Source organism: Amblyomma americanum, chromosome 2, assembly GCF_052857255.1.
Source record: "Amblyomma americanum isolate KBUSLIRL-KWMA chromosome 2, ASM5285725v1, whole genome shotgun sequence".
NCBI classification, from domain to species: domain Eukaryota; kingdom Metazoa; phylum Arthropoda; class Arachnida; order Ixodida; family Ixodidae; genus Amblyomma; species Amblyomma americanum.
Window position 1 is genome coordinate 33,040,101 of NC_135498.1, and position 24,049 is coordinate 33,064,149.

The 24,049-nt window shown below is 43.4% G+C and overlaps 3 protein-coding genes across 6 annotated transcripts in view; 2 read left to right on the top strand and 1 right to left on the bottom strand.

The window, feature by feature from the left end:
* Positions 1 to 10,793, top strand: part of LOC144120941 (ankyrin repeat domain-containing protein 27-like) — a 25,980-nt gene extending 15,187 nt beyond the window's left edge. Inside the window, exons 12-17 of the mRNA XM_077653764.1 lie at positions 1,141 to 1,207; positions 2,520 to 2,658; positions 4,413 to 4,506; positions 6,523 to 6,730; positions 7,970 to 8,021; positions 8,107 to 10,793. Coding sequence (XP_077509890.1) covers positions 1,141 to 1,207; positions 2,520 to 2,658; positions 4,413 to 4,506; positions 6,523 to 6,730; positions 7,970 to 8,021; positions 8,107 to 8,161 — 615 coding nt within the window. The 3' untranslated portion in view covers positions 8,162 to 10,793. The remainder of the gene's footprint in view (positions 1 to 1,140; positions 1,208 to 2,519; positions 2,659 to 4,412; positions 4,507 to 6,522; positions 6,731 to 7,969; positions 8,022 to 8,106) is intronic.
* On the bottom strand, positions 10,432 to 17,839 carry LOC144120942 (uncharacterized). The gene is made up of 7 exons (XM_077653765.1): positions 17,768 to 17,839; positions 17,221 to 17,302; positions 16,802 to 16,867; positions 16,138 to 16,260; positions 15,325 to 15,532; positions 11,865 to 13,494; positions 10,432 to 11,611 (listed from the first exon to the last, which is right to left on the bottom strand). Exons 1-6 carry the CDS (start codon positions 17,782 to 17,784, stop codon positions 12,755 to 12,757), a joined length of 1,236 nt encoding a protein of 411 aa, XP_077509891.1. The 5' UTR covers positions 17,785 to 17,839; the 3' UTR covers positions 10,432 to 11,611; positions 11,865 to 12,754.
* Positions 17,840 to 18,045: 206 nt separating this feature from the next.
* LOC144120943 (telomerase-binding protein EST1A-like) overlaps positions 18,046 to 24,049 on the top strand; it is an 89,820-nt gene continuing 83,816 nt past the window's right edge. For all 4 annotated transcript variants that reach the window (XM_077653766.1, XM_077653768.1, XM_077653769.1 and 1 more), the window contains exon 1: positions 18,046 to 18,169. In XM_077653766.1, the coding sequence (XP_077509892.1) occupies positions 18,067 to 18,169 (103 nt within the window). In that variant the 5' untranslated portion in view covers positions 18,046 to 18,066. The remainder of the gene's footprint in view (positions 18,170 to 24,049) is intronic.

The window sequence follows — 24,049 nt, forward strand, 5'->3', positions numbered from 1 at the left end:
CCACTGAAGTCCGAAGTCGTTCATGTAGCTCGCCTCAAGCCCTATCACCCACCATCGACATCGCACGCCTAACACGCACCGGGACGTTGCCTTCAGCCGAGGGGGATAGTGTTACAAGTGGACGAATCATGAACGAAGAAGTGGCGGTGCGCGGAACGACGACGACGTTGACAGTTGGTAGCTGGGCGCTCGGTTCTGAGCTGAGTGCTGGCCTTCTCAGAGCAGCCGCCATATAGACTTACCGCCGCAACATCCCCGTAACAATATGAATCAGTCTAAAGTTTCAATAAGGCGATTCGTTTCACAGGATTACAAACTGAAGCTGTGTTATTGGTGGCTGTGTAGTGCAGCTGGAACTTACCTTTTATTCCTTGATTAACTAATTGTGATTATTAGTCAACTATTTTAAGTTGTTGGAGTTGTGTCAGAAGTTTTAATTGTCTTGCAAAATTCTAAGTCGAAGAAACCCCCAATTACAGTTGTGTGTCTTTTTTTTGCCAATTTTAAACAAAGCATGCGAAAAAGAAAATGTCTGCAGCATGGATGTCTGTTCTGGCGACATGTCATTCTTTCGCTGTGCACTGAAACACTGAAGCTGGCACAGGTGCAGTTGCTATCAACTTGCGGGGGGAACTGCAGTCATGGAAGCCTTTGAAGGAGCATGCTGTGTTGGTTGTATACTGTCCTTTAAAAAAGAAAAATGTGCGGCTAGAACATGCTACAGATTTTCTTTTATTGAGATGAAAATAGGGCCTCAGAAACCACTTTTAGAAATGGTTAGGTGAGGGTAAAGAGCCACAGAAAAGAAGTAGATAGATGCTATGTTACTAGGCTTAAGAAAAGGGGAAAGAACTGACTAAAAGCATATGTGGTGTGGGAGCAGTTGGAAAGTATGTGGAGGTTCCTTCTTCCTGCTGCTGATGTATATTCTGTGCTGTTGCCAATAGTGATGGCACATTTTATTAAAATTGCTCTTGCATTTAAGCTCTTTTTTGGGGCTTTCATTTGAAAACTGCAAACAAAACAGTCAGTTGCGCATACTCTTTCCTGAATGGGATAGGGAAAGTGCAGAAAGCTGACCAAGGCGACGCCTTTAGCGCTCTCTGAAATGTAGAGCATAGTCTGTTGTTTTCATTTCAGAAAATGCTGTCGGAAGAGATTTACGACTCCACTGCATACAGTTGTGCTCGTCTGAAGAATCCACATGGTAGGGCCCTCCTCCTGTGTTTTGCCACACTAGAATGTGTAAAATATGTACTAGTATAAGTGTAACTTCGTTTGCAGTTGCATAGAGCATGACAGTGGGAGCAGAGTCTGGAGCAAAAAGGATTAAGGGCTTCTTGTAAAGCTGACTGCCCTTCTCAGCATGACTCGTTTGTCTCAGCCAATTATAACTTGCAGTGCTAGCTTTACTTGTTATTCAAGAATGTTCTGAGCATGGTACCTCATGGGATAATAGCCATCTTTAGTGCCGTAACAGACCGACTAGTTAGTGTAGAGCTTCATTAACAAGGGTGGAAGTGGTTTCAGCAAGCTCTTTTTTTGTTGTTTGAGAAGGAGTACTCTGAAGTTGAACACAGGTCCCTTCAGTGCTATGCATGTCATTGGAGTCTAATAAAAGAAATAGATGGAACCATCAGAAATTCATACTGTGGATTTATGTAGTCGCTGTGATGTGCTACTCCTTCTCTTAAACAAGTTATCACTTTCACTTGCCAGCATAAACTTCAGATCTGCTCACTTCCCTACTGCACATTAAAAGGGATGCCTGTCCTGCACCATCTTTGTTGATGGAATTTGATGTCCAGTTTTCAAAATTTATGAGTTGTAAAGAGAAACTTACAAATCTGTCTTTGTGAACTTACCTAGACATAAAGTATGACCTTCATAAAACAAATCAAGTGGGAGAGGAGCAGTTAGGTGTAGGAAACTTTAATTAGTGTCAGGAGTCTGATATGTAATGCTAGCATCAGTCTTTGGTGGAGGCCATGTTGGTGCATGTGGAGCATTATAAAGTTGAGTATAAGTGCAGCACATGTGAAAAGTGCTGAGTGTGACAAACACATTGGTAAAGCTGTGGGCCTCTTATTTGTCGCAGGGTTCAGTGACAGTTAGAAGCCAACGCTTATGACGGAGTGGCAAATTTCGTTCATGAACAAATGTAGCAAAATAAGGAAATGCGTTCGGCATTTAATCCTTCCTGCGTGAGGCAAGCCTTACTTGTGAGCACTCAAGCATTTTACACTCACTCCAAGCTTTGCCATCAATATATGCCATTAGATTTTTTTGTAGCACAGTGAAGGAAATAAGTGGTCTGGCGTGGAGGAAAAAGGAGAAAGAGTATTTGTTCTTGTGTATTTTCTTCTCGCAGCCCTCTTTCCCTTGCACTGTCTCGTTCTGTAATATCGCAGCCTTAGGCTTACAGTACTGCATTAAAAGACATAAATTGTCGTAACGAAAGCAATAAAAAAGGAAATTTTTCCAGTGGCATTTACAACACGGATTTTGGTTCAATACAGAACAGCTGCACTTGACATCCGATGATCTGATACCTATCCTGGCGTGTTTGATCGTCAAATGCAAGCTACCCTATTTGGAGAGCAACCTCTACTACATCCAAAACTTCAGCTGGAATCTTCCGGAAAAAGACATGCTGGGGTAATCATCATATATTTTTCTGTGAGATGGCTATGGTGATGGTGCATTGTTGGGTTTACACCGCTCTGTGTGAGCACATTGTTTCAGCCAGAGTTTGTGTACATGGGAGAAACTCTTTTGCCCAAAGAATTGCAAAGCTTTAAGATGTGTTCGTTTCGGCTTTCCGCAAGTGGTCGTCACTGCCTTAAGTACTAAAATCAGACTTGCTTTCATGAAATATAGGCGTTCCGCATTGTTGTTTAAATCGAAAGGGTAAAAAATTGACAGGACGGTTAACACTGTGTAATGTAAAATACAGCGACAGTTGTCAACTTATTTATATTTTACAATACCTTGAGATAGAGAATATGAGAGTGACTTCACAAATCCATATACTAGTTCTAGAGCCCTCTTTTTAGTTTTCCACGCATACTAGTTTTTCGACCAGCTCTCCTGTCCAGTCAGTCTCTCCAGGCTTGCACTGGCACCGCAGCAGATGGACTGTGCTACATTCCTTCGCTTTCACCATACTCTCCCTCCCCCTTCCACGGTAACCACCCTCCAGTTATGCATTCCTAACCTCCTGCCATGCCCTCTTCCTCCATCCAGGGTAGTTCATGGTGGTCCCCCTTGCAACCACCCTCCTTTTGCTCCTCATACTCTCCCCATACCTTAGAAGTAACCATCCTCTGGTTGGGGATCCCTTCGTTCTTGCCACATTCTCCTCCTTCCGCAGTAACTGCCTTCTGGATGGTTCCAACCATCATTTTACACCTTCGTACATTCTCTCTATACTTTCCCCCTTCCATAGCAACTCTCTTCCCCCTTTCAGGGTAACTGCCCTCCAACTAGTAGTGCTTGTGGCAACCATCCACCTGTTGCGCCTTCTTATGCTCTCGCCATGCCCTCCTCCGGTTGGGGATTCCTTTGCTCTCGTCGCACCCTCCTACATCCTTGGTAACCAGCTTCCGGATGCCTCTCGTGGTAATCACTCTCCGGTTATGCCTTCCCACGCCTTCCCACGCTCTTGCCATACCCTCTTTCCACTGTAACCCTCATGCTCTTTCCATGGTAATCTCCGGTTGGGGATTCCTTCACTCACAATACCCTCCACCTTCCACAGTAACCCCCCCTGCAGATGGCTCCAGTGGTAACCACCCACCTGTTACACATGCCGCCTTCCTTCCACAGTAGCCACCCTCTAAGTGGTTCCCAAGGTAACGCACCCATTGGTTGTGCCGACAGCTACAACTACGACATGAAACCCAGGAATAGGCACTTAACAGCTGGCGCTGTAAAATATCCTTTTGAATTTCCTATACAGGAGACGTACCAGAGTGTTACACTCATTTACTTTAAGCTTACACTGTGGTCAAGCTTGAGCTACATGTGTTCCTAGGCCTGCCGTTGCTATGAATACCCAAAACTGCATTCAGCAACTGCTGTGTGAACAGCACCCAGTTATGAAAATCCATGCAAAAGAGGAAACTAGTTTTATGCATCTGGCTCTTTTTATATACACACAGAAGATGCTTTGAATAGTCCAAGTTTTATGCAGTCCCTTTGCTCAAACGATGTTGCTACAGAAATGTGCTCTGCATGCTAGCTGCACATTTTGCACCCATTGCAGGCTTTGTGTGTGATAATCGGTGAGCTGCAGTCTGCGGCACTCACTGAAAGTAATCATGAAAGGTTTTCTTCAGATTTTGCATCACCATTTAGAGCTGTGCCTAAACACAAAGTGGCCATTTCTTTTTCGTTTTTTTTTTGTTCAGGTACACCCTGGTCTCCTTCCAAGCTGCTAAAGAGTTTCTGAGGTTGCAGGATACTTCACACCTAAAGCCATCGGATACGGGCCTGAAGCGGGAGGTGTGGAATTTGTGCATGTTTCTTAGCTGCCTTAATTTTCACTAACTTTAACTAACTAATGCCTGAGCAGCGAATAAAGTTGTGCCTCTACTTTTATTTCCACATTTCAAGTGATGTTACAGAGCACAGTAACATGATGCGGTATTGAGCAGAGACAAGAGGGGCACTTTTTTTGCTCATGGTTTTGATACTGCACTGTGTTCACAATGCAAGCATGTACAAGAAGGTTTTTCGAGGCCTGAATTGGGAACAGTTGGGAATAAGAATAAATGGAGAATACCTAAATAATCTGCGATTTGCTGATGACATTGCCTTGCTGAGTCACTCAGGAGGTGAACTGCAAATCATGATCAACGAGTTAGACAGGCAGAGCAGATCGATGGGTCTAAAAATTAACATGCAGAAAACCAAGGTAATGTTCAACAGCCTAGCAAGGGAACAACAGTTCACAATTGGCAGCGAGAGCCTAGAAATTGTGCCGGAATACGTCTACTTAGGGCAGGTAGTGACAGCTGATCCGGATCATGAGAGGGAGATAACTAGAAGGATAACAATGGGGTGGAGCGCATATGGCAAATTCTCGCAGATCATGAGTGGCAGTTTACCAATTTCCCTCAAGAGGAAAGTGTACAACAGCATAATCTTACCGGTACTCACCTACGGGGCAGAAACGTGGAGGCTAACGAAAAGAGTTCAGCTTAAGTTAAGGACAACGCAGCGAGCCATGGAAAGAAAAATGATAGGTGTAACGTTAAGAGATCGGAAGCGGGCAGAGTGGGCGAGGGAACAAACACGGGTTAATGACATCCTGGTCGAAATCAAGAGAAAGAAATGGGCTTGGGCAGGGCATGTAATGCGAAGGCAAGGTAACCGCTGGTCTTTAAGGGTAACGGAGTGGGCTCCAAGAGAAAGTAAGCGTAGCAGGGGGCGGCAGAAGGTTAGGTGGGCGGATGAGATTAAGAAGTTTGCAGGCAAAGGGTGGATGCAGATGGCAAAGGATAGGGTTAATTGGAGAGACACGGGAGAGGCCTTTGCCCTGCAGTGGGTGTAGTAAGGCTGATGATGATGATGATGAAGACAAGAAGAAAAACTTTTTTTTCTGCATGGCGAACATTGCTGCTAGAGCTTAAAAATTTGTTTAAAGCCAGTCACTCACTGTGGCATCTAGTGGCTAAAGAACATAACCACTCCCGTGCACCAACCTGTCATATCTCTTTATGGTGCTCATGTTTATCATGAGGCATTGATTTAAAGGTCTTGAGCCTGTGCAGTAATTTCAAAACATTGCCAGTAATTCGTCTTGTAGTTGCTTCCATCCAATGCAACTGAGGGAGCAGCCGCCGCGGTGGCTCAGTGCTTATGGCGCTCGGCTGCTGGCCCGAAAGACGCGGGTTCGATCACGGCCACGGCGGTCGCATTTCAATGGAGGCGAAATTCTAGAGGCCCGTGTACTGTGCGATGTCAGTGCACATTAAAGATCCCCAGGTGGTCGAAATTCCCGGAGCCCTTCACTACGGCGTCTCACATGGCCTGAGTCGCTTTGGGACGTTAAACCACAATAAACCAAACCAAGCAACTGATGGAGCCTGCATTCTGAACCAGCAGATATTCATGTCCGTGTAATGGCATTGCTTTTGATGCAACATGATATTCCATGACTTTTCTTGGCAACGCAATCAAAGCAGAGTGACATAGCTACAGACACCCCTATTTCCTTCATTGCCAAGAAAAGTTTTCATGGAGTGTTGTAGTTGTCTGCACACACTGGCCTCAGTGGCGTGGTTTCCCGCCTGTTTATATTCATGCTCGTGGCTCTCTTAAGACTATTCTCCTAGCCAATTTTTAATTATATTCGCAGTTATGTAAAGCGCCTTTTGTGATTGTGATGCATGTTATTATTATTTCGTAAAAACTATGCCAGAGGCCCTGGCAGCTAAATTATGGAGGTGCACCAATATTTCCTGTGGTCCTGTTATTGTGAAACCAAGCTTACGTTGAACATTGTTTTGCCTCCAGATAACTCCAACAGAGTTAATGCAAGTGACTGCCCGGCTACAGATATCTGATAAGAAAAAAAGTGACGAAGGTAGCAGCGGAGATGAGGTCACAAAGAGTGCTTCAGTGCCAGCTCCGAAAAGTCGTCGTTCCATTGACCGGCAGTTGGAGCAGGCAGCCAAACTTATCGAAGCCTCCACTTCAGAATTTCACCAGAGGGAGACTGAAGGTATGGATTCAAGGTGTTCAGTGCTAGCAGAAGCTTCAAGCTGCTCAGAGGCAGCACATTAATGAAGCCGAAGTGAGCAATCATTTAAACACAAAATTGGTCTATCCCAGCATAGCTGGGATGTAGCTATGACAGGAGGAGAGGTTATGTAACCATCTTTGACCAGAAATCGGATGCAAAGCATTCCTCTAGTTTATTTTGCCGGTTCATTTGGGTACATTGTGCTATCTATTTTAAGGACACATTTAAAAAAAAAATTCCACTGTTGGAGAGCAGCAGCACAAAACCTGATTCAGCAAGCAAAATAAACTACAGTAGTGGGATACTTCCTAAACTATTACGTATTTTTTTGCATCCCATTTGTAGTCACAGATGGTTGCATGAGTCCTTGAATAGGTATGTCTCAATTTAACTTGAACAGGTACACACAGCTCCACTGGACTTTCTCATCCAGCTGAAAAAATTAGGGAGGGTTCAACACCGATAAAGAGCTTTAGGGAACCCAGGAAGGTCTTCTACAACCCAAGAACTTAGTCAATGGACCTTATAAAGGATTTTAAAAGGACATTAAAAGGACCTTAAAGGCTTTTGGAGCCTGTGGTTTTAGATAGAATGAATATAGTGTGGCTTGCTTTTCTGTTTTGTTTTTTTTTCTAGTGCCAAGCAGCTCATTGCAAAGTGTGCATGATGATGCCAAGCACAATGGTATATGGACAAATGATAGTGGGACTACACTTGTAAGATCACAGGGAAGATGTTACAAATTGATATTAAACGTAGCTGCCATGAAACATAATGCTCTTCGGGTGCACAATAAATGTGAAGTGATTCAAGGAATCTGAAAAGATGCTCTGGCGCTAGGCCCAGCATTTGCAAATTTTGTTGTATGCATGGAATCTGGCAAAAAATTTGTACATGTGATAAAGCAGGGGACAACCAGCAGCAAGTTTTTCAGGTTCTTATACCAGTATGGTATATAGATACTGCATGGAGGAGTAGAAGCTGTATGCTTGGGAGTAAATACAATTGGCTAGGTTAGGATAGCAGGCAACCTCTTAATCAGTAGCAGGAAACCTCTTACTCTGAGAGGTATGCACAGGAGTAATCCTGTGCATACAACTTCCCTCTACATGGGTTCATTATAACCGGGTTTGAATGTATATACGGAAAAAAAAAAAAAAAAATGGCTAAGCATCACGAAAGACACCTGCTTTCTTCCTTTCTTTTTGGCCTGTACAGAACTTCAAGGACTGTTCAAGAATGGAGATGAAAGTGGGAGTGCCAGCATTGGGTGAGTCTTCAGTTCTTTTACTACTTCAATATCTCTGTGGGTCGTATGCTTTTATTAACATAAACTTTACGTGTTGCTTGTGCAGGGACTTCTTGATGGGGCTTCAGGACTCGCTGGGAGTCACCTATGGGAAGCTCTGAGGCACTAAAGCTGCCAGCAGCCCCGGTTCTGTTGTGTTTTACAAATTTCCCCCACGTTGTAATGCTTCTTCTTTTATTTTTACTCAGTTCGTTTAACTTGCATATTGAATTGCAGCATTTACCTGCATTGTGTGAACCTTTTGGTTAAGCGTACAAAGTGTTTTTAGTTTACTTTTTTCTACACTGAACAAGCAGTTATACAGCTTATGTGCATCTGTACATTTTATTGAATGGCGAGTTTTCGCAATTGTTGAAGCATATGTAAACAAGGCTGCAGCGAAATAAATTTTTTGTAGTGCATGAATTTTGATTGTTGAAAGCTCATTGCATTAGCAGCTGCTTGAGCTTCATGTGTTAGGCCACCATGATATCATGTGTGTAGGGTGTAAGATTGACTGCCATATTTCACAGCAGGAAGGATCAGTATGAAATTGTGTAGCCAACCTGCCGTCCGTTAATGTGCTCTGCCCGTTACACAAAGAACATGTGCCAGTGTGATAGACCATCGTTTGCAGAAATTGTTGCAAGTTGTTGCACTACTTTTGTTGAGGCGTTAGAAGCTCAACAAAAATTCTTGCATGCGAGCGGTTCCTAGCTTAATTGTTACCTGGTGTGGAATGGTGGAATCGTTTATTGAACGACCAGAGACTTGTCTTTCTCATCTTGATTGTGACAAAGTGGCCCTCTTGCCTGCTTGTTGTTTCACCTTGTGGTGTCTGTGGGTGTAAGCGCACACTTTCTACCATTAAAGCTTCATTTGCTCCTGAAATTGAGAGACCCAGTCATGCTTGTCTAGAGTACACAGGCTGTGAACAGCAGAGCATAACAGGGGATGTCTGATCATTGCTGCCAGTTTTGAAAGTGTAGTTGTGTAAGTGTACATACAGGGCATTTCAGATGAGCTTCCTGAATATGCTCGCAAATACGACTTTTGGTCTGCATAAGGATGCTCATTGGATTTGCTGCAACGATGGGAAGGACGTTATTAAAATGCCTTATGAACAAATTGGTTGATTAACCAAAAATTTTGCAACCAACTTTTTGAGCAGTTCTATCTGAAGTAATGTGCCACCAAGTAAAATTCATAACCGGTTTTTTTTTTCACTTGCAAGGTCACTTAGGTGGTGCCACTGTGTATTGTAGTTTCATTAATTTGTGGTGTGAAACAAAATTTGAGCTGTCAGGGAGCACAACTCCATCCATGGAAGACGTGCCTCTGGATTGCAACTTGTTAAAATCTGTCCACGATTATATTGGCATAATGGCTGGGCCTACTGCTGCCTAGAACGACAGAGTTGCATTAGTGATAGGTCTCCCCTGTGCATGGTGTCCAGGGTCCCTGCTTGCTCAACTTTGGTTTTGCACCTGAAATTAGTCAAATCTACCAAGCCACAGTACCAGGCACAGCTTTTTTGAAAATAAAAAAATAGCAATATAGATTTATGCGGCATGGTCGCAACTTTCAAATTATAATTGGCTCATGTGCACTACTTTAATACAGTGCACTAGCTAGTCGGCTGAACTAAATTAACTTATTAAGGCACTTTTGTAATGTCCGTCACTGTGGTTGGCGTAAGGCCATTGAAAATGGAGACTTTCTCGTTCCATACTTGCATGCATTTTTTGCAACGCTGCAGAAGCGATGTGGACATGAAAATTGTACCTTCAACCCATCCCTTTTTATCGCAGAGTACTGCTTGTGCACTTTAAACATGTTTGACTGAATCTCTATTTGGAGACTGCTTAGCTGTAGTGCAGATGATGACAAATGTATGCTGCTTCTAGCATTTGAATTGACTTGCATGCTGATGTGCATTTCAACATATTTGTACCAATAGCTGAATTTATGACTACACACATTTGTGAAGGAATTTTGCATAATGTTTGCAATTTCCTTCATCACCAGAGCATTAGATATCATAGAATTAACTGGAACAGTGCACTTTGCATGGACCTGAAACTAACTTCCAAAAAACTTTCATTATTAAAGTTGTATCTGTTACTTGAGTAGATTTTCTTGTACAGTGCATAACTAGTTTCGAGACATTTTCATTAGAATGACCATAAATTACAACTATAACACTGTGTATGGCATTAAATCTTGATGTTGATTTGGGCTGTGTCATGTAATGTGTGTCCTGAATACTAACTTGAAGCTGTGTAGTTACTCCCAACATAGAGATCACTTTTCTTAACTCTGTGGTACAGTAATGACAACAGGTAGCTGTATACATAGACAAACAAAGGAAGGGACTCCTTGCAAAACAAACAAGAAACAGCTCATCGCTTTATTAAAATCTACTAGAGCCTTCGCTGCATTTTAGTGCAGCTTTCTCGGACATTCTTGTAAAACGAGCTGCTTTTTTGCATGCATTCTTCATTTCAGGGCTGTATCTTGGTGGCTCAACTTTCATCCAAGGCTTTCAAAAGTAGTGCTCAAACGCCCATTTTCCTCACAAATGTTGATGTTACTGTGGCCCGTTTTTGTGCAGAATTTAAAGAAAAACAAAATAATGTGGCTTAATCACCAACATATCTGTGCGTACAAGCAATTGTACTGCATGTGCACTTTTCTGACTGAGTGTACCGTTTTTACATACTAAATGAAATAAACAGTGTTGCGTCAGCTTTGGACGTCGTTTCTCTCTTCAACTGTGATGCGGTACTCAAGGAAGTTGTGCTGAAATATGTCATGACTCGTTAGCACCTTTTCTACATGAACATTCTTCTTCTCCAGCAAGTGGAAGTTATCATAAGGCAATTCTACTGATAAGATTGTGCAACTAGCTACTTGCATTTTTGCACCTTGTTTGCAAGGAGTATGCGAAAGCCTTCGCCTCCTTGTTTCTGCTGGATCAGCAATGTAAACTTGATCCAGATTGAAAGCATTCAGTAGTTAAAGGAACGGTGGTGTTTGTTTTTAATTGCCCTCTAACTTACCAAATCATTCTAGTACCAAGCTTCATAGGCATGTCCAAGTTTTGAATTTCAGTAAAGTTAAAATGAAACGTGCTTAGCATTCTGAAGATGCTGGTAAACACTATATTGCAGTCTTATGACATATCAGTGTTCGGTCATGATATGACATTATTCTGCCCTAGTGGTTTTAGTATGGTCACGCCATAATGGTTTCTATATTAGAATGACATTATTACTGCGATCAATAATGGAGCTAATTGGGTAGTGCAGTAGCATATTCAAGAAATACTTTTGCATCGTCATTAGTGGTGCAGCCAACAGATGCACAAACCATTTTTTTTTGCATGCTTTCATCCCCCACAGAGCACTGCAAATACTGTATTTACTTGTATGATTTGTGCATCTCCAATTTATAATTTGGGTTTCTAAAAAAGAAAAACTTTTCCTCGTACTTTTTCACTCACCACTGTGGCAGGTCACCAGCATGCACGCGGGCGCACACAAGGCAGATTTGGGAAAACCAACGTGGCGCTCGACTACTGATCCGGAGTTCCCGGGTTCGAACCCGACTGCGGCGGCTGCGTTTTTATGGACGAAAAACGCTAAGGTGCCCGTGTGCTGTGCGATGCACTCCCCAGGTGGTTGAAATTATTCGGCACCTCTTTCTTCCTTTCTTCTCTCAGTCCCTCTTTTATCCCTTCCCTTGGCGCGGTTCCAACGATATATGAGACAGGTACTGCGCCATTTCTTTTCCTCAAAAACCAATTATTATTATTATTAAAACCGGCATGGCCGCATTAGCGCTGAAAGGTGCGAGTGCCAAGGGGATGAATTTCACACAGCTTACTGGAATTGCTTGTGCTGGTGGTCAGTTTCCCGGAAGAACAGTTGCAAGAACAAACTTCGAGTAACCTCCGGTGTGTGCCGGAAACCGAAACTACTGAAACATTTGCTGTTCGGTTTGCTGCTAGTCAGCCGGGCCGCACCACAGGGCGCTGTTTTATCACCTTCTCTCCATTTGCCTCTGACTGCTGGCTTTGCAATTGTATCATCGTGCGTTTATTGCTTCGAGTTGCACATGTGCACATTTGGAGTCAACTTTTTTTGGCCACCGAAGAGTGCGAGTTGGGGGTCTGACATGCTATAAGCAGCAATATACGGTATATATTGCATGTTATGACCTTTGTGGACTTTTTAGGACACGTTCACAAAATCTCCACGTAATTTGTGCACCCCCTTTTTTTGAAGACTTGGTTTAAAGAAAAAGAAGTGTGCAAATTACGCAAGTAAATGTGGTATTCAATTTCCGAGTTCACATGCACAAAAAAAATGCTACAAAGAAAAGCCAAGTTTTCTTGTAGCTCCAGACACACCCTAAAAATGAGATGAGTGTTGCACATGACCAATAAAGCTGGAATGGTGGAATGGAGCCCTCAATAACTCGCAGTGTTTCTGCACTACAAGATTAGACTCTTCACCACTTTCACGTTGTGAAAACTTTGTTTGGCCAGCTGTACATTTATTTAAGATGGCGCACTGTCACTGATGTGCATATGCATATGACGCTGCTTTAGAAGTTCTGCCACTTCTCACCACGGCACTGCTGCAGGAAAACATTTGGACACACACTGGCAGAGCATGAACTGGAAGAGGAAGACGGACACACCATTTCTCCTACTGGACACTGCCATGCGCTGACCTGTAGGCATCCATTTCTGCTTTGCGCTCGAAGTAGCGTGCTGTTGCCGCTTCGAGCTTTTCCCCGACTGTCCTCTTCTGGAAAAGGAGCTTCCAGTCTTTCTGGATGACTTTTGCAGGAGGCTGCTCTGCCGGATGCTTTTCATCCGTGTCACTTGCTTCCATCTCTTCCTCCTTAATCGGTTTGCCGCTGTCTTTCTCTTTAGTCCCTTTAGACACTTTTCTCTTCTCTTCCCTGGCCTGACAACTTTCTTCTTCACTGGAGGAGTCTTCAGAGTCCACTTCAAAGTCACTGTCTGCGTCAAGGTCCCTGTCTACATTCTCATTTGTTGTTGAAGGTTTAGCAACTGGTGTGGCTTCGTCTTCAGAAGGCTCACTAGCCTTTCTCATTCTGTAATTTTTTCTGTCTTGTCTTGATGCATTTTTGCTACCGGAGCTTTTGGCAGAACTTTGTGGCACACTGCGATCACTGTCTGTGCTGTCCCTGTCGTGCTGATCAGATGAGGTTGGTGATGATCCTGTACAACTTTCCTGTGAACGATGGTGAGATTTTGCAGGCTCCTTAAAGCTGCTGGAAGATGGCTGGGGCTCTTTGTTCTCTGGCACATCCATAGGCTTGTCAGTGTTCAGTGGAATCTTCTCCTCTCCAACCTCTTGCTTTAGCAAATGGCGATAGAACCCGCTCAGGTCCTTCTGTCGTGTGACGTCCATCATTTCTGCGAGATTTGCAAAAAGAAAAAAAGAAGATTATAATTTCCTCACTCAGTTGTCAGTTCCTAATAGGGTAAATGTCTTGCCACTGTAAACATAAAAAGTCTAATATCCTCTACAATTTTTAAGCAGCCATTGAAGTAGATAATGCTACACTAATACCTCTGTCGCACGGCCAGTTTTAATTGCCATCGAGTCGACAGACTTCTAGATTCTCAATTGCTATTGAACTCGAAGGAATTGTGTTGCTGCTATATGGCTAATCGCAATAGCCATTGAAATTGTTCCCGTCTCTCACACCAAGCTTGTCTGGCACCACAATCGCTACTTTCAGTATTGCACAAATAACAAATATATATTTACAGATCTAAACTAAATGCTGAAATACACTTTTTTGGAGGCATAGGAGGTTTTCATTATTACTAAAAACCATTTGCGTTGTCTTCAAAGACACTGCCTTTTGTACGATTTGCTGCTGCAGTTTTGTAACGCTCTGGCAACACTGATACCCCTGGACATCCGCTGCCATTTCAGTCTTCTGCGATGGAGATTATAAAATTATTGCACTTTAAACTACACCGATACAACTTTTAAATAATTGTACAGACTAATATTTTGCTGCTTGCATTAAATTTTGAGAGAATAATGTTTGTTCATGCTTTTGTACCGTGAACAATGTCGAAAGTGCATGCTGGCACCACTCGAAGCAACGGTAGCACCTTGGGCAATGCTCAAAGGCCTTCGAAATCTCTATATAGAGTTCCACGCTGCTCCGCTGACTTGATAGACTACTGACTTGATGGTCACTGAAACTGCCTGTGTAGCAGCACTCAGTGGCCTTTGAGTTGATAGACTAGTGGTTCGAGGGCCTTCGAGATGCCCGTGTGACAGGGGTATTACAGTGTAATTACAAATGGTTAGAACTTTATTTTAATATTGTAGGGCAGCATTTTTCTCCTATGCACCTCATAGCTCCTTCCACTATTCTCAATGCCGAGACAAATTCACAAGTGAGAACTTTAACATGCCACTTGTAAAGCTGAAATATAGGAGAGCGAGAAAATATAGGCTGTTGCATCAGTGTAGAACATGTGCTATATAGTAGACAGCTTAGTGAGACTTGGCGCCACGGAGAGAAGCTCAACTGCATTATGTTCAATGCCACTGCTAAACTTCTAAAAAGAGGTCCTGCAACTGTGCTCCTCCTTCAGTCCGGTGCGTAACCGGTTTGAACTTCCACTCCAGGAAAAAAAAGAAAAAGAATGGAAAAAAGGATGGCACGTGCTAGGACTGTGGGTTTAGTTAGATGTCATTGACACCGTGGATTAGCTCTTGAAAATTATTTGTGTCACTGTAGCGATATGCACCAACGATGTCTAATGTTAGTTAGCTGCTGAGAGCCAGAATGTTACTGCGTAGTGCTTGGTGTCAGTTGACACAATCGTGAATAGCTTCAAAGTGACCAGAATATCGAACACCACCAGGCAATATTTTTTGGAAGGACACAAATGACATCTGCTCGTCATGTGACAGTGATGAACATTAGTGAACAAATCTCTACGTAATGAGCCCTCAGTTGTAACAACGTTAGAGGCAGCAGTTAAGGTGCAGCACCTGGTTTTAACACGCGGCCCCACGCCTGCCTCATCTAAAAGCTGCACCCTGTCCAGGCTCCGGAAAAAAAAAAAAAGAGTAGCTCTCACATAAGTAAATATGATCTTGGCAGCAAAACACGATCTTTTGCTTGCCTGAACTTCGTACCTCGACATGCTATGCAGGTTCGCTCCTACACACCCGACACTTTAAGTGGTTAGGCAGCAGACAAAGAGACTCACGGTCTATCTGGTCCCGCCGCATTTCACGCTCTTCTTCTTCTTGAAACTCCAGCATCTTGCGCTTGTAGGCCGACGTTACGTAAGCCTCTTTGTCTCCGAAGGCCTCGCCTTCAGTCTCGCGCTCCTTCTGGATTTTGCGTTGCATCCGACGGTCACTTTCACGCTTGCGGTTCTCAGCAGACTTGAGCAGCTGCTCGATGTACCGCGGCTGTATGCAGGGAAGCCAGAGGAAGAAAAACGGTCACATGGCTGCCACACTGGCTCCTCCAAAAGTATTGCAACACTTCCTCCGTCAAAAACACTAGCGAGGTTCAGAAAAAAAAAAGAACGAAAAGGAGAAAAGTTATGTCATGCAGTTTTAAGCTGCCTTTCATGTGGGAAGACTTGATTGTGAAGGCTCAATGACTACGGAATTCAGCTGCTGGGCCCGACCGAATTTAGGAGGAGGTGAAATGCAAAAATGCCTGTGTTATGTTATGTTAAGTTTAATGTGCAACATCAGTGCACATTAAAGAACCCCCATTGGCTGAAATTATTCCAGAGCCCTTCACCACTGTGGCCTTCTCACCCGTTCCATCATCTCTTCTTTCACGACACAGTATAGATGTCTATCGTGAATGAGACATTTACTGCACCTTTGTACACAACCACCCCCTTGCCCAGTTCCTCCATAGGTACTGTACTGTAAAACAAGACATTCTCCATCAAAAACACTGCTTGATACTAGGAACACCCATGAGGACACCATGAAACAAGCAAGCCAAGCAATAAAGAAGATAAAAAATCTTGAAAAATGGCCTTTAATATGCATACCTTCCTGTCCTTTCCAACTTCTTGTTTCTTATCTTCCTTCGTTTTCTTCAACTCATCATAAACTTCATCGTATTCAAACACTGACGGGTCTTCCGCCATCGCTTTCTGGAGCACAAGCTGTGTCTGTAGATTGAAGAACAAGTAGTGCAAAAAGGTATAAAACTGGCATCAAAGCTATACAGTTTTTATTTTTTGAATGGGGCCAGATACAAAATCATGCCAACATTACTTGGCATAAGTCTCTTTTGTCTCAGCAATTCTGAGAACCGCAAGAGCTAAAAAATGACGGAACGGCCACATCAACAAAGCAGAGCCATCAAATTTACCAGCACACTTAAATTTCTGGAGTGCACCAAATGACGGTGTTCAAACACTCAAGGCCATCAGTATCGGTATGCAGGCTCATAACATTTACAAGTGGCACCAGATCCCATATTCACTACAGCAGGCATACCAACACATATCCAACTGTGCCCAAGACTACTCAAGCTCAGTCATAATGTGCAATTTGATGTGTTGGGCACTTGTCAGAACCACAGGTGCTTGTAAGCTCTCAGAAACATTATAGTTCGAGAACAAGACAGTGAATAGTCACAATGCAGAGAAAACAGCAGTTAACCGCAAAAGCCAGTTTCACTTTAAATTCCCAAAACTAGCTGAATACCTGAATTTTCTTGAGGTTGCGCATTGACTCTTTCCGCATTGATCGCTCGATGGTCGCTTTGTCATGCTGCAAATGGAATAAAGCAGATGAGGCATACGTGCAATACCTGACACAGGCAACACTTTAATCAACTTACTGTAAGCCGACAGACTCTCAACTCTTGAACAACCAGGATTGTCATCGGAAATACAGCACCTTTGCAACTAATTGGCAGGCAAAACACAGTGTAGCCTCTACTATATAGTTAAAAGCCACATTACAGTTAGCACAGCACCTCTTTCCTGGACATGACTGGGAAACAAAACAAAGAAATCGTAGTCAGCTGCCCTATAACTCAGTACCCCTACACAGATATGTTGTTGTTGTTGTTGTTAGCCTAACAAAAGATGGCACATACCCACACTGGGTGCATCACTAACCTCATCGTCACTGTCTTCCCCGAAAACGCTGCTTGAGGAAAGCGCAGGCTTGTTGCTTTTTTTCGGCAAGATAAGCCCATACCTGGAGAAATATGTGTTAATATGTGACTGCTTCATCACGCACATAAAATTTTCACACTGCACTTAAATGTCGGCAAATATTCAGTTACAACAAAAACTCGAATTACAGCGAACATTCTCAAACACCAACTAGTTTACACAAATCTAGAGGAAAGGAGAGTTCAGCAGGGCTCTGCTCGTTGAGCCACTTGACACGCATTGTAAGCAAAGACGCATTAAAAGCGCAGCGCCAAAGTGTAAAACGAAACTCGTACGAAGCGGATCGGAGAGGCACCCAAGTACCGGAGACGTGAACCGCGAGTTGAACATGCGTCAAGCTTTGCGCTACCACTGCGTCTCGAAAAGAAAAAAAAAAACGAAATCTTTATTTTAGGTATCCATGAGCTTTATATGCTGAGGTAAAGTGAACGAGGAGTTCGAGAGCTTCGAGTTTCTGCTAGTTGCAGCTAACGAAAAAGCAACGTACTTTTTGGGAGCAGCCATATTGTTTTTTTTTTCTTCACAACCAGCGCTTCCTTCATAAAACTTTATAAAGAAGGCGCTGTCACAACCAACAAAAGAATAAACGCTACAAAACTCACAAAATCATCAAAAATTTGTATTATAATAAAAACATCTGACTGCGTGTAATTATTTAAGTTATTACACTTTGTTCTTATTTGTACTTTTGTGTGTTAAATAGAAGAACCAACACCAGGCGTCGGAAATCTCCTTTGACCCCCCCCCCCCCCTCTCTCTCGTTCCCTTCCTCCTTTGATTAGAGAAATGGCGGATAGAATGTCCAAAGCACCTCGAAACATACAAAAGGTTTCGCACATGGACCGAAGCTGTGCTTCCAAGCGACAGGCGATGGAACATAGTCATGAAGGTATGGAGAATGCCGAGAACGCAATAATTTGTGCTTCTTCGAGCGCGGTGTTAGCGCGCCGTTTCTATACGAGTTTTGTTAGTAAACACTGCTCGTCTTGGAGACGCAGTAAACAAAATCGTCCTGTACCTTGTCATCTCTTGCGCCCGAGGCATAAGTAATGCTTAGTTTAAAACACCCCCGTTAATGATCACTGATGCAGCAAACCTCTTTCGTGCTGTGCGCGTTCTTGGGGATGCAAATTGCATTTCGATCTCTGCGCACTGCTCCGTGCGTTGAACTTGCCGCGGCGTGCAGCTACCTTTCAAGTTGCGTCGCGCATTCGAGCTTTACCACTTTGTGTATTACTCTTTTGCTTTCATAGACGCCATATTTTGGAAGCTTTTGCAGTAGCGTTGAATTGAACGCATGCGCTTGTGTTCGGTCGCGAGGCGTTGTTTTCCTTTGTCAACATGGTGATCTGTGATGGCGATCTGTAGCGTGCGGTTGTGCCGCTTATTCATCTTGACGTTCTGTTTCGACTACTTTTACGTGACCTTACAACAAGAGCTACCTGTATATTGTGATCGATACCTTGGGCGCAGTGGAACATGCAGATTTTGTTGCATGGAACCTGTCTTTGTTGGCAGTTCAGCAGCCTGCTATTATCAGCGTCAAGCTGTAGTTACAGCGTATTTTGCGCGCAAAACTTGCGCTTCCTGTCTTTCCTGTACATTTCGCCATGAATATGAATGGGAGCGATACGGGAGAGGCCGTTGTCCCGCACAAGGCATAGGCTGATATGAACCGTCAACTGTACTGAGCGAAGTGTGATTTCATCCGGATGAAATAACGAAAGGCTTGTGCGCACGCACCTTATCAACCGTTCCTCAAATTTTCTTGTGCAGGTTATATATGCATATATAGACGCACAAGTCGATTCCACTTTGTTGGTGATGATTGAGCCTCAAAATGTCTTATGCAGAAGTTTTCTCAGTTTTGTGTCCGAGATAAGTTGAAAAAAACGTGCGAGTCGATAAGTAGGCGCTCCGATTCCACCAGAGGCTACTGTGAAAGACACCTGGAGAATAAGGGGTGAACTATTCACTATAAAAGGGCAGATTTTAAAGCGGAGCCATGTTTAAAAGGGCTGCGAAACACCGCTTGAACGGATGCCGGTTACACTTCAGATGGGTTCTTTATGTCACACTGATGCTGACTCAAAAAGAATTACGAGAATCAATGCATAGGAACGGGTGTTCTTCAGCGGAGAAATTTCAAAATACAAGCAAACAAAATGCTGCCCTCAACTCGATTTTCGCACAGCTTCTCATTCCCATTTCACTCTCCCAATGACGACACTTAGTGCAACCAATCAGAAGGGCCTATCTGAGCATGTGGCGGAAGTTTGCACTCCATGGTTGCCTGTTCTCTGTAACTTGTTCATGCCAATGTTGGCAGCGCTGTTTGCATGGTTACAACAACCGTGTAAACACCCAGCTGACCCAGCGATGCTTCATTGTCACGTCGACGGCGCAGAAGGGAACACTGATCAGTGGCGTTCCCTTACTTATGGATCCGAACTCGAGCGCAAGATACTGTGACGGTGTGACAGCCTGCGCAAGATAACAGACACATTTAGCATAGCATGTACCGCTACTGCTTACCGCCAACCATTGCCCGTCGCTCCTAGTGCGCTGGTTGGTCATGGCGAGCAAGGAACGCGCGCTGTTGACGGGAACGTGTTGCCACCTGGTGCCGCCGCCCGGTGATTCTCCACAAGCTGACGATGCGCACTGCCTGCTAAATGTGAAACGAATGCATCCTTCCTTGGGACCGAAACAAATGCTTATAGAGTGTAATGGCTCGATCGGATCAATTCCACAAAGCCGCTCTCAGATACATAGAGAGTAGCCATAAGTGTTGAGTGCTAGGTCGTAGGATGTTTACAGAGAGGCGCAAATTCCTTGGATGCAAAAAGTAGCCAAAACCTCTGGTGATGTATATTTGTGTTACTTGCTTTACAGTGTTTTTATCTAGGGCAAAAAAGTTGGTTTTGTTAATGTAATATAAAACACAAAAACTTCACAAAACGTATCTCTAGTTATTAACACAATTTGCAGTATATTTACTCTTTGTCCAATCATCAAGCTCCCACTAAGTAATGTCATATCCGCTGCTGAAAAAGCGCCACTGTATGGTGACACCGTCAGCGCCACGAATTTGTTTTTGCGAGCTAATTAAAATATTAAAAACCACAGTGTATGTGGTACGACAAAAACCACAGTGTATGTGGTACGACTGATGCTAATAGCATCACTATAACTCATTCTGTGCAACCAACAGTCAAAACAATGCACTGAAAATGTGTTTCGGGGCCCCTTTAACATATTGGGGAGCTGTTGGCATTGAAGTTATTTCATGCCTTCACAGAGGCCCACCTTACACCAAAATTCATTCTCATGAAACAAGGAAAGCCTCTTCATGAACTACATGATAGAGTGATTACAATGAATTGCATTTTATTTTCATGCAGAAAAGTCAAACAAAGAAAAAAGCACTTTACAACGAAGACTCCTTTCCACTCAACTTTCTTTCAGGAGAAAATGCTATAGTAGGCTTACTGTGGGTTGTTGAAAGAGGAAATGTTACGAGCAAACCAACATTTTAAAAACCAGCAGTTTGTCAGCACTAAAGTGAGATTTTTCGAGCCCTGTTTTTGGCACATGATAGCCTTATACCCCTGTCACACGGCATTCCTCTAAAGCCTTGCCAGCAAAGGCACCATTTTTCACCAAAGGAGTGAAAGCTTAAAGGAGCAGTGACGCAGCTACACGGTGCAGCCCAAAGGTGAAACTGCCTTTCAGGCTTAGCACCCGGTCCTGTGCTCGAGGCGGCTGAAGTGAGTGTTTAGATTAAAGTGGTGTATTCTGTTCATTTGTTGAGCTCAGACAATTTTTTCATTCTAACTGCTTCCTTGAAAGAACTGCAACAGCTACTCTCATCAGCAGCAGCAGGTCTTGTGTATTGCCTTGGCCACCAGGGGCACTCGGTGTCGCTGCAACACTTTCACTATTTTGAAATCTGGGCATAAAATATAAACAGCCGTACAAAAAGCAAAGCCAAACACACCTTTCGTATTTAAAAAAGATGTTTTCAAACATTGTTGGCTGTATCTATTTTTTTATTGCTTTTACTTTCTGACGTTGGGTGAAACTGCGATCGCAGGTTCTCAAAGGCCGCGCCTTTAGGCTCCAAAGGTCTCTGACGGGCGCCTTCGCCTCCAAGGCCCTCAGCAGCAAAGGCGCAACATTTGTGCCGTGTAGCTGCACTCATTACGCCTTTGGATATAAGTACCCGATTCTCAAAGGCCTTTGCGGTGCCCGTGTGACTGGGGTGTTAGCTGCTTATTTGCCATAAAGCCGAACACGACACATAAACAAATAGTATGATGGGCTCTTTCATGCATATGATTTAAATGAGTTTTCTTTTGTTTTGTATTACAGGGTATAGACCCATTGCAAAATTCTAAGTCAGATTTCCTGCGTAGCAAAAACCCCTTGGGGAGAAGGTGCATGCAGCACTAAAGACTACTATTCCATGTTTTATGTTCTGCGCACACTCCCAAGTCAAACTCCCAAGCAACGGCTTGGGCGCTTAATTCCTTTGTCACAAAAGCAGCAAAAGGCAGAAGCATGCAGGAAAGGTGTGCAGCATCAGTCTGACAATAGATGTCTCCATTGCTGCACCCTATCTTTTCCCCCATAACCAGTTTTACCACCATGGCGAAGGGATTTGTGCTGTGCAGAGGAGCTGACTTCCAGAGATTTGCAAAGGGTGCATAATGCCTGCCTTGGATGTTTCACAGTTACTAGTGGATGTCTTATTGGACTTTTAGAAAGGATACAGCTGGAACTTAAACTTTACAAGCATAACTGTACTATGCCTACCCAAGCACCTCTGGATTTCGTCTTGTAGTGATTATAGGTGCAGCTCCTTGGAAATCATTTGCCTTAAATCTGCATGCGTAGATTTTACAAGAACGCATCTAGGGACTGCACTAGTGTACAATAAATCTTGGTAGCGCATAAAAAAAGATTGGTAATTTGCACCGTCATAATTGCTGCCCTGTTGGAGACACGTGCGCAGTGAAAATCTGCATGCTTGCCTGATCTTGTCGCCACATGCCTTTAACCTGCGCCATAGAAGCTATGCCTGATGCTCTGTCACTGCAGCCTTGATGCAACTTGCAAGGCATCTGTAGCTGTTGTGGAAGCTGTGCAATATTTTATGTCTGTGCCATCGTCCTCCCTGCAGGAATGACATCATCATTTGGTTGCTAAGGTTGTAGTTTTGGGCTGTGAGCAACAAGATATATCCCCTAGTGGACTTGGACGTGCCAGGCTCATCGTAAGGAGACTATCATTTCTGGCTCCTGACGAGTCCAGCTTGCCATGCTTTTTCTGGCATTCTTTGTCCAGTTTAGGCAAGCAGGGCTCATCCAAAACACAGGTGGCAGCATAGGTGCTAAATGACCATTTTGGTACCATTTCCAAAATAAAAAAATTAGGGTTAGATATTTAAGGGATGGCAGCCATATGCAGTTAAATGTGTTCTCTAATTTGCACCTAAGAAACTCTACATATTTATAGTTTCGTAATTGGAGGTGCCTTTAGTATGCAAAACAACAAAATTGTAAATATTTGTAACCATTGTAGGGGTTGTGATTTTATGTAAGCCATTGTGTACCAGTGTAGAGGTTATAATTATCTTTCAGTAGCTGCACGTTCTGAAGCATGTTTATACAGGAAGGACATTTTCGAAATTAGTTATAAAAGGGCAGAAAGTGAAATGTTTTTATGCATTGCATAAGCTAGTAGTTTTACTTATAAGTTTCAATTGTTCAGGGTACAAAATAAGGGAAGGAGACTCATGTTTTCTTCAATATTAGATGTAAGGTTGAAGGAGGCAGAAGGGCTGGCAGTAGTGCTTTGCACACGAGAGCCTGATATAAAGTACTGTTTAGAGCGCTCACAACTGAAGGCCACTTCCTTTGTATGCTCTCATGAACTGATAAGATTTCAAGACAAGTGAAGGAACAAAGAATAGCGCTACTGCACTGTACTTTCATATTTTAATGCATGAGCATAGAAGAAAAAAACCTACAAATGTGTGCAGTGGATTATTCTGAAAACTGTGTTCATTGTTGGTGCCATGAGTGTTCCTTCATGGTAATCAAATTTAGAGCTGTTCTGCATGAGCAGTGCCTATAAATAACATGACTCCAGCTACTGGTAGCTTTTATGTATTACGCAAACATTTTTTCCGTGTTCCAAAGAAATAGAGTTAAGGGTCCTGTTCAGGGGAAAAACTGGTGCCAGTGGCGGCTTGAGTGAAGAGACCTCAGGCGAGCAACCTAGGTGTCATGTGGCGACCAATTCGTGATCGCTCGTTAGAGGTTGCTCGGGAAGAGCAACCTTGGTCTTGCAAGCCCCACCTGCTGGAGCAGTGGTGCATCGCTTAACCGCTGCACCACTGCACCAGGAGTGGAATGGGGTGTCCCCGCGTTCTGTGGGTATAAAGTCGAGAATGATCGATTCTGCACGTATGTGCATTAACCGATCAATGCTATTGTGTTATACCCTTGAGGCAGCAAGCTACAAGGTGCAGGGTTGGAAGTGTCTGGTTTTACCACCTGAGAATTTTGGCCTGAAAACACCATTTATTCAATGCAGTGAAGGGTGGGAAAGTGCACAATGGAAAAGAATGCACTGAAACTCACAAATATGAGAGAGTTAACATCGTTGACATCGTTATGATAAATGCATGGTAAGAATATGTCATTTCAAAGCAAATAATGTTTGCGATTGTTTTCTGGGAAAAAACAAGGGATAAATTTAA